Raw genomic sequence first — 18,054 nt, 5'->3', positions numbered from 1 at the left:
ACCCGGTTCACCATCTTCGAGGTCGACCGCTCTAGCCGTAAGGCTACAACCTCTCCCCAATGCTTCTCTTTCTATACATAGTCTGTGTGAGTTCTGATTGTTTGTTAGTACCGCACAGTAAAGTCCTATCTACTAGAGCGTCTGCACTTTCCCACACCAACCTGCCATGAATTGCAAATGCGAGGTCTAATAGTATGCTGCGAGGCCTAATAGTATGCTGTGAGGCCAGGTGCCCAAAGACCGCCCTTTTCATGTGTGCATTGAAGCCTTTCCATTTTAACCCTGCTCTGCTTTTTACCCAGAGGAGGGTAGTTAGTGCTATTTTAAGTTTAGCGAGCATATCGCAGGGATTGGAAACATGCTACATTGAAATAGGGATATAGTGCCCCTAGGGAGCACTGGCATCTTCGCTATGGCTATTCTCCTTGCTATGGCTACTCTCCCCGCCATGGACAGAGGGAGGGATTTCCAATGACCTAGCTTGCTCTATATGTCCACTAACAGTTTGGCGGTATTTAATGCCGTCCACTTGTCATGTTCATCTGTTAATTGCATTCCTAGATAATTAAAAAATGTGAGCTCGCAAGGTACGCCCAGGTCAGGGAACTGCTCTCCTGTCGGGCCACTCAGGGCCTCCTGGTGATAGAGTGCAGATTTTCGCTTGTTGATTTTGAGTCCTGATTACCACCCGAATTCGCCAGTTCCCCAAGAAGTATGTGCAAGGATTGCCTAGGGTTATATAAGTACACCAATAAATGATCTGCATATAGGGAAACCAAGAGATATAATTATAAGAAGCTTACGTCAAGTTTTCACCTTGCAAAGTTGTACGTGCTTGAAGCAAGCCACTAAGTCAGATTTATGCAGCCAGGCAAAGCCACATTGCTTTGTTTTGAATGCCTTTATAAATCTGTAGTAAGGCAGCGCAGCGCACACCGCTGTGTTGCTTTACTCTGCGCAAAGGAGGCATTCTATTGGCTTTGCAGTGGATGTTCCCATGCAAATCCCATGGTTTCGGACGCATTCCAGAATGACCAAATATGGGATATCTTGGAATGCGTCAAAAAGATACGCCTCCCCAGGTGAGGCATAATGAGGAGAAATATCCTTATTTCTCTTTGTATTCTCCTTTCTATTTGAGCTGCATTCTATAGCATACATAGAAAGGGGAAGATGCCTCTACGGATTGTTTTTGTGTAGGATGATGCCCCTTCCTACACAAAAACAACCCTTCCTACAACACAGGCACCCTTGCACCATGGTGGAGGGGTGCCTGCATTAGAGTTAGGCTGCTGAAATGGCGCCAGCACAGGGGGAAGTACAGGAAGGCACTATAATGGAACATAGGGTGCATGCCAGCCGTTTCCCTGTGACGCATGGCCGCACAGCAAGGTAACTTGCTGAACTGACCTGCACCACTATTCTGGAAAAGTTGCCCCTAAGTATCTGCTATTTCATGTGCTGCTCACCCAATTGCCAAGAACATCACACAACTTGCATGCCAAGGGCTCTATCGCGAGCGCAAAAAAGCAGGGGTGACAGAGGACAGCCTTGTTGGGTTCCCCTGCCCAGCTCCCATTCCTCTGAGAACATGTCATTGGTGTGTACCCTCACCACTGGCCTGGTGTAGAACAGGAAAACCATGTTAATGAACCTCGTTCCAAAGATCATTATGCAGAGTGTTTCAAACCAACAGCGCTATGTGATCGTATCAAATACTTTTTCTGTGTCAAGTGACGCCACTGCCAGTTCCTGATTCACAGTTGTAATTGCTGCAAGCACTCTAGTCAGGCGCTGAACATTTAAAGAAGTCCACCTATCCAGTATAAAACGATTTTGTCATTGTACTTTAATGCACTCATTTATTTATTTATTTAGTTATTTATTTAAGCTTGTATCGCGCACAGCCACCCACAATGGGTTTCCCGGCGCAAGGGATAGACTAGAGAAGAAAGGAGGCAGCTTCACCTGAAATGAGTCAAACAGACTATATGACACGTTGTGAAAAAAGTAATGTCTTTAAGGCCTTGCGGAAGTGGAACAGGTTGGTCTCTGATTTTAGAGCCAGTGGGAGTGAGTTCCAGTATTTGGGCCCCAAGGTGGAAAAGGAGCGACCTCCCATTTTTGTCAACTTCCATCTTGGCATGGTAAAATTTCCCATGTCCGATGACCTTAGTGGCCGTCATTATCATATTTAAACAGGTGTTGAGTATCTTGCCCAGTATTTTGTTGTCATTGTTAAGCATAGGCAGCAGCTGATATGATTTACAATCATATGGGTCTTTTCCCAGTTTGGGGAGAAGGATAATGGTGGCCTTCCTCATAGATTTGGGCAGTTCCCCAATCTCCAGCGCCTCTTGGCACACTCTGAGTAACTCCTCTGCCAGTGGGTCGGCAAACACCTGGTACAACTCCACCAGTAGCCAGTCTGGGCCAGGCATCTTCGCTCTGTTTAAGTCCTTAATTTCTTGTACAGTTATGGGCACCTCCATGATGAGTCTCTGTTCCTGCGAAGGAGTGGATAGATGGCCCGCACGCAAGACAGGATAGTGGCGGTTGCCTGTCTCCCTAGGTGGAGGCGTGTATAGGCACTTGTATTAGGCCAGAAAAGAATAATTAATCAGTTCTTGCACGTGTCCCATAGATTCTGTGTCATCTCTGACTGCCATTATAGATGCTGGTGCTCTATCCCTCTTAAGCAGCCATGCTAATATGCTGCCTGCTTTCTTCCCCTCTCTGTGTAGCAATGGGCAAAAGTCTGTGTGTTGTAAGTCTTCCAGTTTCTGTTTTTCGGAAATTAGTGTCCCAAGCTCATGGGTCAACTGCACCACCGTCACTATGCTGCTGCGTCTGTTGCTGCTCGACATACTTCTTACCACAGCAATATGGTCAGTTAAGTCCCCACCCATGCCATAGCCATGCCTCATATCACCACTTTCATTGCATCCCATTCAATCCCATGCATGCCTGTGGTATTCGTGTTTCGTGCGAACTATGTAGTAATGGTTTCCTGCGCTTCCTGCCGGATAACATGTCCTGCAGCACCTGGGCCGGCAGCTGCCCAGTGGGTATTGCCGCCCAGAACCTAGTACATCGGTATGTGAATTTGAGTGGGGAATGGTCGGAAAGTATTCTGCCTCTGTATTGGAAATCCGCAATGAGGTGGGCGCTTGCGCGATCCCGTAGGACCATATACAATCTGGTATGTATGCTAGTCTCTTGCACAAAATGTAAGAATTCTTGAGAGCAAGGGTGTTGCTCCTGCCATGCATCTATCAAATCTAGATCGCCCATGGCATTCTCATACCTTGTTTATAGACCGGATTGAGTGGGAGCCAATCCAGTGTGCTGTTTAGCACACAGTTGAATTCTTCATCCAGAGCATTGCTTTGTCTGAATTCGGCTGAGGCGAGTCGAGCCACCGCACTGTAATAAGACTGGTCATCAGTGTTGGGACATACAGTCTGACTATCATCAGGGGCGACTTTTAAGGCAGCCTTCTAAGAGCATGTATTGTCCTTCAGTGTCTGTGTGGGTGACCACGTCAGTGTCTGTGTGGGTGACCACGTAAGAGGTTCTCGTGTCACCTAAATCCCCCCTCCTCTGGCATGGGAACTGTAATCTGTGTGATACAAGGTTCCCCTCCATTTCTTATGGACTTTGTCAATTTCAGCTGAGGGATAGGTGTTGCTCCTGTATGCATGCTATTGTGACCCCCCCATTGGAGCAGGTACGTACCTGCATTCACCATCTGGTGTGGTTTACCAACAGGATGCAGGAAGCCATGAGTTCCAGCAGTCTCACTAAATCCAGGATAGAGGCTGAAACATCGGTATCATAACCTGAATATCCTGGACTCGCTCCTTGAGAGGATAGACCCGAAACTGCACTATGTCCAGAACAGCTCCAATGAAAGGGAGTGTCAAAGAATGAGTCAGGTGTGGCTTCGGCACATTTATAGAGAACCCCAGCTAATGCAGGAGGCCAGTTGTAGTCTGGAGGTAAGAGAAAACAGCCTGGGGCGAGGACACCTTCAACAGCTATTTGTCGAGGTTGGGCAAGAATGAAACCCCTAACCTGGACAGATGAGCTGCAACCACTGCCATCACCTTGGTGAACACCCTAGGGGGGCTGGTAAGGCCAAAAGGCAGAATGGTAAACTGATAGTGCTTGTGGCCTACCCAGAACTACAGGTAATGTCTGTGGCCCGGCAAGATGGGGATGTGAAAATACGCATCCTGCAAGTCCAACGCTACCAGCCAGTCTCCTTGGTCTAAGGCAGACAAGACCTGAGCCAACGTGAGCTTCTTGAACTTCTCTTTTTTGAGGAAGAGATTGATGGTCCGAAGATCTAAAAGGGGCGGCAACCCTTTGTTCTTTTTCAGAATCAGAAAGTAGCAATAATAGCAACCACTGTTTACTTCTGAAATTGGAACCCTCTTTATAGCCCCCTTGGCCAAGAGTACTGTAACTTCCTCTTGGAGTAAAGTTAGACAATTCCCTGCCAGCTGTTCTTCAATTGGCGGAATTGTAGGGGGAAAAGAAATGACAGGCAGAGAATAGCCCTCCTGAATGATCTGCAAGACCCATTTGTCCGATGTTATGGACCTCCAGTGGTGGAGATGGAGATTAATTCTCCCCTCAGCACGCTTTCTGGGGTGGGGTGTTGGCTGAGTAACCTGTGGTAGGCCGGAGTAGGGCGATGGCAGCGTGCACAAGAGCCCCTGTGCTAAGCTTGGAGCACGTGCCTAGAAGGACATCTGTCACTGCTTCATTAAAGGGTAATAGGGGTTCGGATGTGGAAGCCCCAGGCTGAAGCACTTTGTTCAAGAGATTAGTCCTGATATGCATGGGGTGCGGCTCCAGATCAAGGACCACTGCTGACCTCCTTACCATCATGCATAAGAAGCCCCCTCCTCCTTGGCCAGAGTCGGTGCATGCCGGTATCTAAGAATGTGTCCTGTTCACTGACTTCCCCAAGTTCCTCATACCAGTCCATCTGTTCCACTGGAACATCTATTTGATGTTCTAAAAGGCCCATATACCCCTCCCAATCCTCTCCCATGCCTGAGACTTCCCCAGAATGTCCAGGCTACGACACAGAACCTCTGGGTTGTGCCAGCACCAGAGTTGATGTCGAGCAACACCGGTTCAGCTCTGAGTCATAAGGAATAAGGATGGGGCTGGCACCGGCGGCGCTGAAGTCACTGACTTTGAGTCCGAAGCTTTGGGGGGCCAGATTTTCACTACCAGCATCAAACCAGATCACAAATCGGATCCATGAGGTCCAACTGGCGCCATCAAATGCGATGGGGCCCCTGTTGACCCCACGGGCCCGAAGGCTCACAAATAGGGGTTGGCCTGCTCAAATACATGGCACATGGTCTCGTAAAATTATTTTATCTGAGTGGGGGGTCGCTCCGTCTCATGGAAACGGGGGAGGTGTGAAGTCGACCCTGGCTCCGGTTCTGCAGAATCGTGCCTAGAGCGTCGGTGCTCCTTACCTCGTTCATCAACGAACGACAGCCAAAGCTAGGATGGAGTCCGCTTGGACTTCTTCTTTTTCTTGTGTCTCTTCCCTGAGTATCCAGAAGACCTCGAGTGGGAGGAAAAGAACTTGGGGCTCTCTTCCTTGCATGGGACCAGAATCTCCACAGAGTCTCACTGGCAGGTGTTGATTGTCGGGCTGCAAGGAGCTTCAAAGCTCACTCCCGCAAGGCCTTCAGAGAAATGGCCCGACAGTCCAAGCACAACTTTGTGTCGTGGTCTTGCTTGAGACACCAGAGGCAGACGAGGTGAGGGCTGGTTACCGACATGGCGCTGTGACAGGCGCCACACGGTTTAAACCCTGTGCTTCTAGAAGACATACCTCGAAACACACAAAAATTTGTTCAACAAAAAGTCTAAAAAAAACTGTCAAAAAGAGACAGAGGGGTAGCTCTTCTCTGGATCAGCGCTTAACTGGCAAGGAAAGAAAAGAACTGAAGTCCACCAGCCTGGGTGGTGCTTATATAGGTGACAGGGATGTCGTAACTAACGCGAATGACAGTGACAACGTCACGAGGAGCCGATTTTAGCCACTTGACGGCACACAGGGGTACTGCTCACGCAAAAGTTTCCGGATCCAGCTTGACACCTTGGAAATTCAAAGGTAAGGAAAATGCAGCTAGAAGTCTCTATAAGAAAAAGGAATTGATAAGGATTCTAGAACGGGTACAGGCAAGATAGAGAGATATAAGAGGGAAGTAAAAGGAAAACTGTGAAAGATGCAGAGAAGATATGGAGGGATATTAAATAGTGTTTCTCTTTGTAATGTATTTCATTCATGTTGCCTTTGCACAAATCTTTCATGTGCAAAATGTTTCAATGTGGTTTCTGCCTGCTAGAAGTAGTTCCATTCTAATACCCACTCTTTCAAAGTAATTAAATGTGACTTATCTTACTATGACCAAAGCTCCAAACAGAGTCATGATTTTCTTTTGAAAACAGAATCACAAGGCAGCCTCACGACCCTATTGACTTTAATCGAGTACCTGAGTTCTCAGTCACTGACAAGGTGTGAGCCATAGTCATACGTTGGAGCATAGGCTCACTCTAGGCTACCCTAAGTTCTCCTAAAGGCTTCACACCTGGCAAATTATAATAATTCTGTTAGAACAGTACAATTTCACCTAAAACCCTTCACACTTTACTTTTGTGGGCCCAAAGACCTATAGAGTGCTTTATCTTTCTCAACTAGGAAGGATTGTAACTTGTGTTGTGGAGGAGTGTGGCTCACTGATTAGAGCGGCAGACCCTGATGCAGATGTCTGGCCCGGGACCAGGGTTCAATTCCCGACGCGGCAGGGTCCTGAGCCCAAAAATGTCTACTGACTCGATAATTCTAGCCTCGGTGCCTACTCTAATCATGGGGTCCCACGCTGCAACTCTGGGCAATAGCTTGCTTAATCTCCACTACGGCGGCCCACCCGCTGTGGGATGCCTGGCTTTCACTTTGGGTGATATGTGCGCTATATAAGTCGCAATACATTACATTTCTAAACTATTTCAATTACACATATGTACACTTTAGGGCCTTACAATCGCTTGGGTCTAACAATTACTCTAGTTTTTAACTTCCATAGTCTTACAGTTGGCAATGTTAATAGTTGGTGACACAAGTGATGATTATTGATACAAGAGAGGAAGCCTTTTAGTTAACTCCTAAAAATGATATATAGTGGGAATTAAAAAAATAAAAAGAAGTCACAGAATCAACTGTTCAGAGTCACATAAATGTGCCCCATTCTATCCAACAGTCTTCAATTGCTGCTTTCTAGAGTGCAGCAATGAAACTGATGGCTCACAGGAGGCCTGAAAGTCTGAAACAATATTCCACCAGGGATAGTATCAAAAAGTGATACCCGAAAGCCTATAACAATATGGCCCACAATGGTTAGTGAAAACTAATCAGGTCCTGCACCTAACAAAGAAATGTGTCCACCTTCTAAGTGACAGTACTGGGGAACATTAAGGCTCTCTACATTTTCTAACCTGGATTCCAGTAGGAGCCAAATTATGAGTGCTGCCATGGCCCCCTTTCTCTCTGTGTTCAGTGAATGTTACAAATCCCTTCCTACTTCTTGATTAGAGTTCTAACCAGTTATCTTCTAAAGCATTTTCACAGCTGCCTTTTTTCTGTCTTTACTGCATTCATTCCTAATTTACCTTGAGCTAAACACATCCTGAGTCATGCCAAAAGTCTTTCTGATTTTCCCCAGCTTGATACCCAAATCCCGGTTTCTAAACGTTTAAACTCTGTGCATACCTCTAATCCTTTCTGTTGGATACACCTACAGGAATATTTTTCCTGCATGCTGCATTTGTTGCCTGATCCTGTTCCTTCTCTCTGAGACATTCTTGTTTTCCAACATGGGATATTCCTTGCTCAGCAATTTGTTGCCCAATCTACGGTTTGTTGCACCCACCCTCTGCTTATATTGACCTTTTATTTTGTGTGTCCCATGGGTCACCTACAAACACAAATGATAGAAATAAATTAAAACAAGGCTGAGAGAAACCAAGGATGGATTTTTCAACTACTTGAGTCCTATGTGAGACCTGAGTGTAAGCTTGTTTCATTTGGATACCATTCCCTTCGGGTGTGGTCCATTCCATACCCTTATTGCCACAAATGCCAATTCTTCCCAACAGTGAGTAAGCACTTAGTCCTCAATGTATTAGATATGTTTCAAGATGATCCCGCTAGGGTAAAAAAATCAAAGTGCAATAGTATTGCTGATTTGCAATGTGTTTGTGACTCACAATGTCATATTGAGATTCCTTGGAGATCACAAGGAAGATGGAGTGGAGAAGAGGCATTCTTCTTGTCCTTATGATTCACAAGGGAATGTATCAAAGATCTTCAATCAATATGGCAGACATAAAGCACGGAAAAATGATACACTTCCATTATCACTCAGTAGCATTTTGCACAGTAAAAGGTATCCAAGATTGTTAGACCTGACATCATCGGTGTGGTATTCCCCCAATTGTTTTACCTTCACTCATCCTGTTTGTTGAATTTGTTTTTGTTGGCTTTGGCATTCTGTGTATTTTCCCACTGCTAACCAGTGTTAAGATTTTTGACTCTCTCCTTCAAATATGGTATAAATATCCTATACTTGTAAGTCCATAATAAATGGTACTAATGTACCCAGGGCCTGTAAATGAAATGATAATAGTTGGCCTGCAGGACTCATTGTGCCACCCACGTAAGTAGCCTTACAAACCTGTACCTGACCTACAATTGCAGCCAGTGTGTGAAGTTTTACACTGCCATTTCGACCTGGTAAAATAAACCTTTTGTCAGGCCTAACCCCTTCCTTTTTAATACATTTAAGTCACCCCTACGGTAGGCCTTAAAGGCTCACAAGGCAGGGTGCATCGTATTTGAAACTAAGGATACATATGCTTATGTTTTACATGTCCTGTCAGTGAAAAATGATGAATGTGAGTGACACCTTGTGCTTTTAGGTGCTATTCTTGAAATTACTTTTCTCTAGTTGTACTGATTTTATTTTTGTAGTTCTGGTATCATTTTATTTATTGGAATTTACGCTATCTCTTAAATTGGTTTGGGATTTTTCTTATGTTTTGTATTCACTTTATTACTCTTTGTATACTGCAAAAATACTTTACACATTGCTCTACGTTAAGCCTGACTGCTTTGTTCCAAGTTACCAAAGGGTTAACCACAGGTTAATTTAGTGACTATTGTGGTTCACTCTGACAAGGATTTCTGGTTGTTGCCTGATTGGGCCTTCCACCCACCTCAACCAATATCCCAGTTTCTTACAAAGATGTTCAGCTTCCAGAACGCGAAAAACAGCTGCAGGCACAGTTAAAGAGCATTTCTTGGACTCCAGGATGCATTCTGTGATGATCTTTTGTAAGGCGCCACTTACATGCATTGTAACTACTATTACACCTTTGTGGGTCACAGGTTGCAATACTATCACACCATGCCAACATGAACGCAGAAACATAGGTTTCCTTTCTCTTGTCAGCTTCGATTTCTGTACTTGCAGCTGGTTGCAAGACTAGCCCTGCCTCGTTAATACTGATGAAGAACCGTTGAAAAATCATTCTGACCACCCTCATTGTGTTGGGTCAGCCTGACACATTAGGCAGAGAGCATAGAACTTGCCCAGTCACTAAGCAGGTGCTATACAAACAGAGTGCTGCAAAGTTACCTGGCCAACAATACATTGAGCGTTGTTCCCTCTATAGCTTTTCTGTCCAGTGCATCATACAGATATTATCCTCGTGATGCTTTTAGCTTGCCATATCACTCTTGTTCCACACTGCTGTGTTCAAGAGGCTACATAGTGGAAAGTAATAAACTACATCAAAATCAAATAAGAGGTACCTGAGCTGGGTTCTTGCAGGGCCCCAGTACAATTCAGGGTTCCCTGGCAGTGCCCACCCCCTCTTCAGATCTGGTAAGCTGACTACATAGGCCAGCATCCTCTTTATGAAAATTGGTTCAGCACCATTGATTCTTGCTCTTCGGACATAATACAAACATACAGAAACATTTTAAAAGCTTAACTGAATCTTTGTGGATTCAATTTCAACTGACTGCTAAAAGAACAATAAATACCTTAATAAATTCAATGTAATCTTCATAAATTAATTTTGGTGGTGCAAAATAGCTTCCACTTGGAGAAAACGTATAGCGAGGGTTGTAAATTATTTCTGTATTATAAAAATCTCCTAGAGTTGTCAGTAGCAGACGCCTGTCCCAGTCATCTGTCACTCGACCACCGTAGTTGCATTCACCAGTCAGGTATGTTATAGCTTCAAATGGCACATGGTCATATTCATTGATGAACAGCTGTAATGGAAAAACAAAATTAACATCAGACATTTCAACTCTTTTTTAAGCAACTGCATGATTGTATGCACTATGTAATTTGGTTTTCATAGATCATAGGCTTCGGTGTTCACCTTAGGAAATCTTAGCACCGTAGAAAGAGTTATAGAGAATGTGCATATTAACCCTAGTTGGTTAAACATACAATTGCAAGACTTTCCTCACTATCTAACATGTGTGTAGGAACCTAGGATCTGCTTTCATGGTTACCTCCACTTTTTGCTGTGTCTGTATGTTGTTTTACCTAGTCTGACTGGAATCCTGCTAATCAGTACTCCAGTCACTGTGCTTCCTCCCTAAATTGACCATGGTAAGTACTGTTGTACCTCCACAATTGGCTGTTGGTGTACCCTTGTGAGTCCTTAGTATATGGCACTAAGGTACCCAGGGCATAGGTATACCAGGGGTCTCCCATGGTCTGCAGCGTGTATTCTGCCACCAATGAGAGACCACTCAGACTGGGACTACATGCCTGCCATTGTAGCCTGTGTGAGTTGGTGCTAGCACCCCTCACGACAATATATACGTTTTCTAATATCTGAGGTCACTACACTTAAAATCTATCATCTGAGGTTACTACACTTAAAATCTATAAGTCAACCCTCTGGCAGACCTTTCAGTCCTGAAGGCAGGGTGAGGGGGTCCCTCATTAGCAGGACACCCCTACAAATCCCAGAGTCTATTATCCAGGCTTTGTTAGTTCAGTCAGCCATTTTAATACATGTAGTGGACATCAGTCATTAAAAATGTCTACCTATACAGTGGCTGGACCGAACCTGGTCATGTTTGGTATCAAACATGTTGGAATCACACCCCAACACCGATTTCAGTGGTGGACGTATGATCTCATGTACTGGGAGCTCCCTAGGGGTACCCCCTGTACTCTTGGTTACTGCCTTTCAGGGTCTGACAGCATGGTAGTGCTGTGGCAGACCACAAACACGATTCTGCCCTCCTGCTGAGCAAAGTTCGAGCAAGGGAGGGTAGAACAATAGCTTTCCTACAGCAGGGAGGTGTGACCTCCTCCCAGACAGGACTTAGCACACTTGGTTGGGGTGGGACACTTGCCAGCGTCCTTAGACTGCTTTGAAGGGCACATTTGGTGCCCTCCTTGCATATTCCAGTTGGAACCAGTTCTTGGAGATCGTGGCACCCGTTCTGGTGCGAAACTGGACGAAGGACATGTGAGTATCCCCCTCTTGTCCAGCTGCTCCTCTGGCAGGGACCGGAGTCATCCTCACCCCCTTCCTAGGGTATTAAAGGGCTTACCTGTGGTTCGGTCCTCAGATTCTTGTGGGACAAATCTCAAGACTGAAACCACGTCACTCTTCGGCCATCTGGACACTTGGACTTTGCTGAACTTTGCCTGGAACCAAAACTTCATCAAAGAAGGCTCCTGGTGCTCCTGGTCTCGCTGTTCTGCAAGTTTTCTTTGTCTGTGTCTGTGCTTCTTCCAGGATCTTCACCAGACCTTTGGGCATCAAGGTCACCTGAAGTAGTGCAGTGAAGGAATCACTTTCCTGAATCTGCAGGCACCACAATGAAGCAGACTAGTCTGATGTTCCTGATGTCCCACAGATTTAGAAAGGCTCAGCATCACAAGTGGTGGTTCTGCAACTCCCTCAAGGCCTGAACTGTCCTCTCTGCAACTTTGAGGCCAGTATCCCTCATTTGAATCGCTGGGAACAAATCCCTATGCATTGCATCAACATGCCGTTGCCAAGGCTTATTGGCTCTGCACTCCAGAGATATTTGGGTTACAAGAAGCACCAGCCTCCAGCATCTCTACCTGCCAAGTACAATGTCCTCACGGCATCCCCTGTACCGTGGGCCATCTTTCTTGTTGAGCTGCTCAAGGTCGTCTTGCGACTCCTGTGCCTTTGGCTTATAGCTACTCTTGAGGGTCTTCTTCTGCTACAGTGGGTTCCCCTGCTTGCTCGGGGATTGCTCAGACTCCCCTGCATGTGGTGATTCCCTTGGAACTTGCTAGTCCCACTGTTGCTCTTTCTTCGCTTTCCATGCTTGTTGCAGCTGCCAAGGATTGTTGGTGCTCCTGCCGGACACCGAACCCTTGGTTAGGTAAAATATTTTTGTGATTAGTAAGCTCTAGTGAACTTTTCAAATTGTTAGTTAAGAGTTAAGCACAACCCTTTCTCCAATCTTTAGAAGTTTCGTTTTCACTAGGGTAGGTAGGTGCACCACCACGCTACACGTAGTTTACCATATCTTTAGTTGGGACAGCCAGTGTGTTCCAACCTTCTAGATACAGTGGTCTTAAGTTCCAGGAACTTAGGACCCTGGCTGCATCCAGGAAGTTAAAGACAGGTAGCAACCCTAACACAGAGCAACTCTTCCAGATGCTCTTGCAGTTCTACCTTCAGAATTCTGAAAGGCCTGAAGAGCAGGTTAACTCTGGGTTGGGGGAGGCTCAAGAAGAGGGGTCAGGGGTGGCTCACCCCGTGACCACCATTCTGAGCATGACCAGTATGAGTCTGAAGACCCCACACTGGTAGACTCTGATCTCACAGGGAATAGATCAGGTGATCCAGAGGAGGCTCCTAGAGGTAGGTCCCCCTTTACTTCTCCTGGGAGGGTGAAACGAGTCCAGGGGTGGTTTAGGTCTTCCTCAGTCAATTCCAATGCCTCTAATACTTTCGTAGATATGTCCATCTCTAGCAAGAGGGAGGAATCCTTAGAAATGGAATACCACCTGCTTAAACTTGAGAAAGATAAGCTCAGGTTCAAGAAGGAGCAGTTGGCCCTTGAAAAGGAGGCCCTGGAAGTACAAAAGGTTAGGGAGAATTTGGGACTAGGGTCCCATGGTGGCAGCACTTAGCTAGTCTAGGATCAGGGAGCAATTGTTTCATACTAGGAACCTGAGCAGGATAGTACCTCCTTATGAGGAGAGGGGATGACATCCATAAATGGATTGTTGCCTTGGAGAGGGCCTGTAAAGAACAGAAGGTCCCTCAATGGCAGTGGGCGGCTATGCTGTGGCTCTCCTTTGCTAACAAAGGCAAAGACAAACTCCTCACTGTCAAGCAGGAAGATGCTGACAACTACACAGCCTTGAAGAGTGCCCTCATAGATGGGGTTGGATTAACCAGTGAGCAATACAGGGTTAGGTTTAGGGGGACACAGAAGGCACACACCCAAGACTGCGTTGAATTTGTAGACAGTGCTATTAAGGCTCTGGAAGGCTGGCTTAATGGAAGTAATGTATATGACTATGAAGGATTGTACAATTTATAGATGAGGGAGCTGATCCTTAATAATTGTCCAAATGAACAGTCCTGGTGGACTCTGATCTGACCTCTCCCCAAGAATTGGGAAAGAAGGCAAATAAATGGGTATGCACAAGGGTCAGCAGAATAACAATGGTGGTGGTGACCAGAAAAAGCAAGATTCTTCTAAGGCCCAAGAGAAGGGCGGGGAGAAAAGTAAATACAAAAAGGATTCTTCACAAGGTCCCCAAAAATCTTCGCCGGGGGGTGGGTCTCAAACCTCCTCTTCCTCTGGCAAGAAACCTTAGTATTTCCTGTGTAAGGAGAAAGGCCATAGAGCAAGGGATGCTAATTGATCTAAAGCCAACACCAAAATAACTACTACTACTATTCCTAAGGCAGCTAGCACCCCTAGCACCAGTACAAGGATTAGGGATTGACCTTGGATTCTGAAGTGGGATCTGGCATAGTCAAAACACCCACTCAGGCTGTCTTTGTCTGTGACATTTGCATGGAACTTGCCACTTTACTTGTAAGTCCCACTAACATGGGCAGCAGCCTCTGATTTATGGTCAGGAAGTTGTGACATACAGACACACAGGTACCAGGGTCACTATGGTGACAGAGAAATGTGTGTATCCTGAGCAGATCATACTTGGTCAAATTTACCAAGTGACCAATGCAGGCAATGTCAGGACTGATCAATCATTGGCAGTTGTGAATCTCAGCAGTGGAGGGGTAACTGGCCCTAAAAGAGTTGTGGTTTCCTCAGACCTACCTGTGGACTGTCTGCTGGAAAATTACTTAGAAACTGCAGCCTGGTCTGAAGTGGAGTTCGGGACACATGCATGGCAATCTCTGCCAGTTAATTTGCTGTTACTAGGGCTCAGGCCAAACAGTTAGGCATCGAGGGAGCTCTGGATGCTGGAAGAATAGACCAACTAGCTCCTAAGAGACGGAGCAGGAAGGGTAAGGAATTATTCTCCTCCCAGACTCCCATTGAGGAACAGTCTCCTGAGGGAGATTACCTTAGCCCCTATGAATGGACTGTCCTAGAGGAACTTGGGCCTGACAAAGCAGAGTTCTTGGGGGCTGGGGTCCCTTCCAGTGCAGACTTGAGTCTGGAGCAGAAATCCTGCCCTTCTCTTGAACAGCTCAGACAGCAAGCTGCTGCTGAGGACGCAGGGAATGTCAGTGGTCCCATAGGATATATTGGGAAGATCAGCTCCTGTTTTCCGAGTGTAGAGATCCCAAACCTGGTGCCACCAGTAGGTTGGTTACACCTCCGAAATTCAGGGGTTATCTTCTATCCCTAGCACATGACATTCCCCTTGCAAGACATCTTGGGCAAAGCAAGACCTGGGACAGGCTTGTCCCTCACCTTCACTGTCCCCACATGTCTAAGGATACCAAGGAGTTTTGTCGCTCCTGTGTCACTTGCCAAGCCAGTGGTAAGTCAGGTAGTACTACAAAGGCCCACTTAATTCCCCTTCCAGTGGTTTGGGTTCCCTTTGAGAGGGAAGGGATAGACATTGTTGGTCCCTTAAACCCTCCAATAGCCGTTAGACACAGTTACATCCTAGGATTGGTGGACATGCCAATGGGTATCCAGAAGCTATTCCACTTCGGACCACTGCAGCGCCTCTTTTGGCTACGGCCCGTATGGGAGTCTTTTCCAGAGTGGGGTTTCCTAAGGAGGTCTTATCAGACAGAGATACAAACTTCATTAATAGTTATATAACTGCAATGTGGAAAGAGTGAGGTGTAAACTACAAGTTTACCACGCCTTACCATCCATAGTGCAGTGGGCTTGTTGAAAGGTTCAACACGTCCCTAAAGGGTATGATCATGGGACTCCCAGCAAAGCTAAGGTGAAAATAGGATGTCTTATTTCCATGCCCATCTCGCTCCTCCCATTCCCTGCCAAAGTCATTGAGAAAGCCGTCAACAGTCAGCTCGCCGCCTTCCTCGAATCCAACAAATCCCTCGACCCTTCACAGTCCGGCTTCCGAGCCAAACACAGCACCGAAACCGCCCTCATCGCAGCAACAGACGACAATCGAACACTACTGGACAACGGAGAAACAGCTGCCCTCATCCTACTTGACCTCTCCGCAGCATTCGACACAGTCTGTCATAGCACCCTTATACAACGCCTCAGCAACATCGGAATACAAGGAAAAGCATTGGACTGGATCATCTCGTTCCTCGCCGGAAGAACCCAGAGAGTCCGCCTCCCCCCGTTTAGATCAGAGGCCTCCGAAGTCATCTGCGGAGTACCACAAGGATCATCACTCAGTCCCACACTCTTCAACGTAAACATGAGTCCCCTCGCATCCATCGCGCGCTAACACAACCTCAACATCATCTCCTACGCAGACGACACCCAGCTTATCCTCTCCCTCACCAAAGACCCAAACACCGCCAAAACCAACCTACAAGAAGGGATGAAAGAAGTAGCCGAGTGGATGAAGAACAGCCGTTTAAAACTGAACTCAGACAAAACGGAAGTCCTCATCTTAGGATCATCCCCCGACGCCTGGGATGACTCATGGTGGCCACCGGCCCTGGGAAACGCACCCATACCAACTGACCACGCACGTAACCTGGGCTTCATCCTGGACTCCTCCCTCTCGATGACCAGACAAGTCAACGCCGTCTCATCATCATGCTTCAACATACTACGTATGCTCAAATAAATCTTCCGTTGGATCCCCACCGAAACAAGAAAGACGGTCACCCACGCACTGGTCACAAGCCGACTGGACTACGGAAACACCCTTTACGCCGGAACCACAGCCAAACTACAGAAAAAACTCCAACGCATCCAAAACGCATCAGCCAGACTCATACTAGACATCCCCCGCCAAGCCCACATTTCCGGTCACCTGAAAGACCTCCACTGGCTTCCCGTCAACAAGAGAATAACGTTCCGTCTCCTCACCCACGCACACAAAGCCCTCTACGACCTAGGATCCGAATGCCTCAACAAGCGCCTGCCCTTTTACACCCCCACCCGCCAACTACGATCGTCCAATCAAGCCCTCGCCGCAATTCCACACATCCACCATGGGGGGAAGATCCTTCTCCTGCTTAGCGGCCATAACCTGGAATTTTCTCCCCACCCACCTCCGCCTTACACAGAACCACCTCTCCTTCAGAAAACAACTAAAAACTTGGATATTTGATAAGTAAAGTACCCCCTCCCTCAAGCGCCTTGAGACCCTCTGGGTGAGTAGTGCGCTATACAAATGTTAAACTTGAACTTGCCTTCTCTTTGCCTACAGAGAGTTTCCTCAGAAGGGGGTGGGCTACAGCCCATTTAAACATCTATTTAGACATCCAGTTTACCGTCCATAGTTTCTGAGGGCTTAGAGCATCCTCTCAAATCGCCTAAGCATGACATAGTGGACTATGTCCTTGGCCTGCATTTACATATGGCTTAGTACATGGAGAAGGGCAGCAAAAACCTTGAGGCCAGCGAGGAGCTTCAGAAAGCTTGGCATGACCAAAAAGCTGTACTGACTGCTTACCAGCCAGGACAGAAAGTAAGGGTGTTGGAGCCTGTGGCCCCACCAGCTCTCCACGACAAGTGGAGTGGCCCCCACACTATCCTTGAGAAAAAAGGTGAGGTCACCTACTTGGTTGACCTAAGCACTCCAAGACGTCCTCAGAGAGTTCTTCATGTGTACCGCCTTAAGCCTTTTATTCAAAGTACGGACATGAGATTGTTTATGGTAACTGATGAGGGACAGGAGGAAGAGAGTGGTCCTCTCCCTCTCCGCGACGCAGGGCCAGCATATCTGAATCACCGCCTTTCATTCCACATACCCACCAGGCAACTTTGCTCCACCCAACTTGCCCTGGCCACTATCCCATGGGTTCACAAGACAAGAACCGGAGGAAGATCCTTTTCCTACCTCACTGCCAAAACCTGGAACACTCTACCCCTCCATCTCAGGCAATCCCCATCGCTGACCCATTTCAAGAAGGATCTAAAAACCTGGCTCTTTAACTGAACCTCCATGCCCAGATAGATTAGCAGGCCCCCCAGAGCACCTTGAGACCCTAATGGGTGAGTAGCCACGCTATACAAACTCCTGATTGATTGATTGATTGATTGATTGATTGATTGATTAATTGATTGATTGTTTGAAGGACACCTGAAGTAATCTAACAAATTGGATCGGTCTGCTGCTCCTGACATCTCACAGACTTTCAAAGGCACAGGTGGTGGTTCTGCAACTCCGGTAGTGCTAGGGCCAAAGCAGTTGTTGTCCTCTTCTTCCTCGTTCAGCACAGCTCTCCAGTCCTTCTTTCTTCCTCTTCAAATTGAGGAGATAATTGTCAGAGTCACCCCTAAATACTAAATTTAGGGGTGTTACAGGGGTGTGCAGGTTGGGACCAATAGGT

The 18,054-nt window shown here is 46.7% G+C and overlaps 1 protein-coding gene across 1 annotated transcript in view; it reads right to left on the bottom strand.

Moving 5' to 3' along the window:
* Nucleotides 1–18,054, bottom strand: part of DNAH12 (dynein axonemal heavy chain 12) — a 1,291,066-nt gene that overhangs the window by 92,944 nt on the left and 1,180,068 nt on the right. The window contains exon 68 of the mRNA XM_086939114.1: nt 10,145–10,378. Coding sequence (XP_086795240.1) covers nt 10,145–10,378 — 234 coding nt within the window. The remainder of the gene's footprint in view (nt 1–10,144; nt 10,379–18,054) is intronic.

Source organism: Lissotriton vulgaris, chromosome 9, assembly GCF_964263255.1.
Source record: "Lissotriton vulgaris chromosome 9, aLisVul1.2, whole genome shotgun sequence".
In the NCBI taxonomy this organism is placed as follows: domain Eukaryota; kingdom Metazoa; phylum Chordata; class Amphibia; order Caudata; family Salamandridae; genus Lissotriton; species Lissotriton vulgaris.
This window is presented reverse-complemented; position numbering and strand designations above follow the sequence as displayed.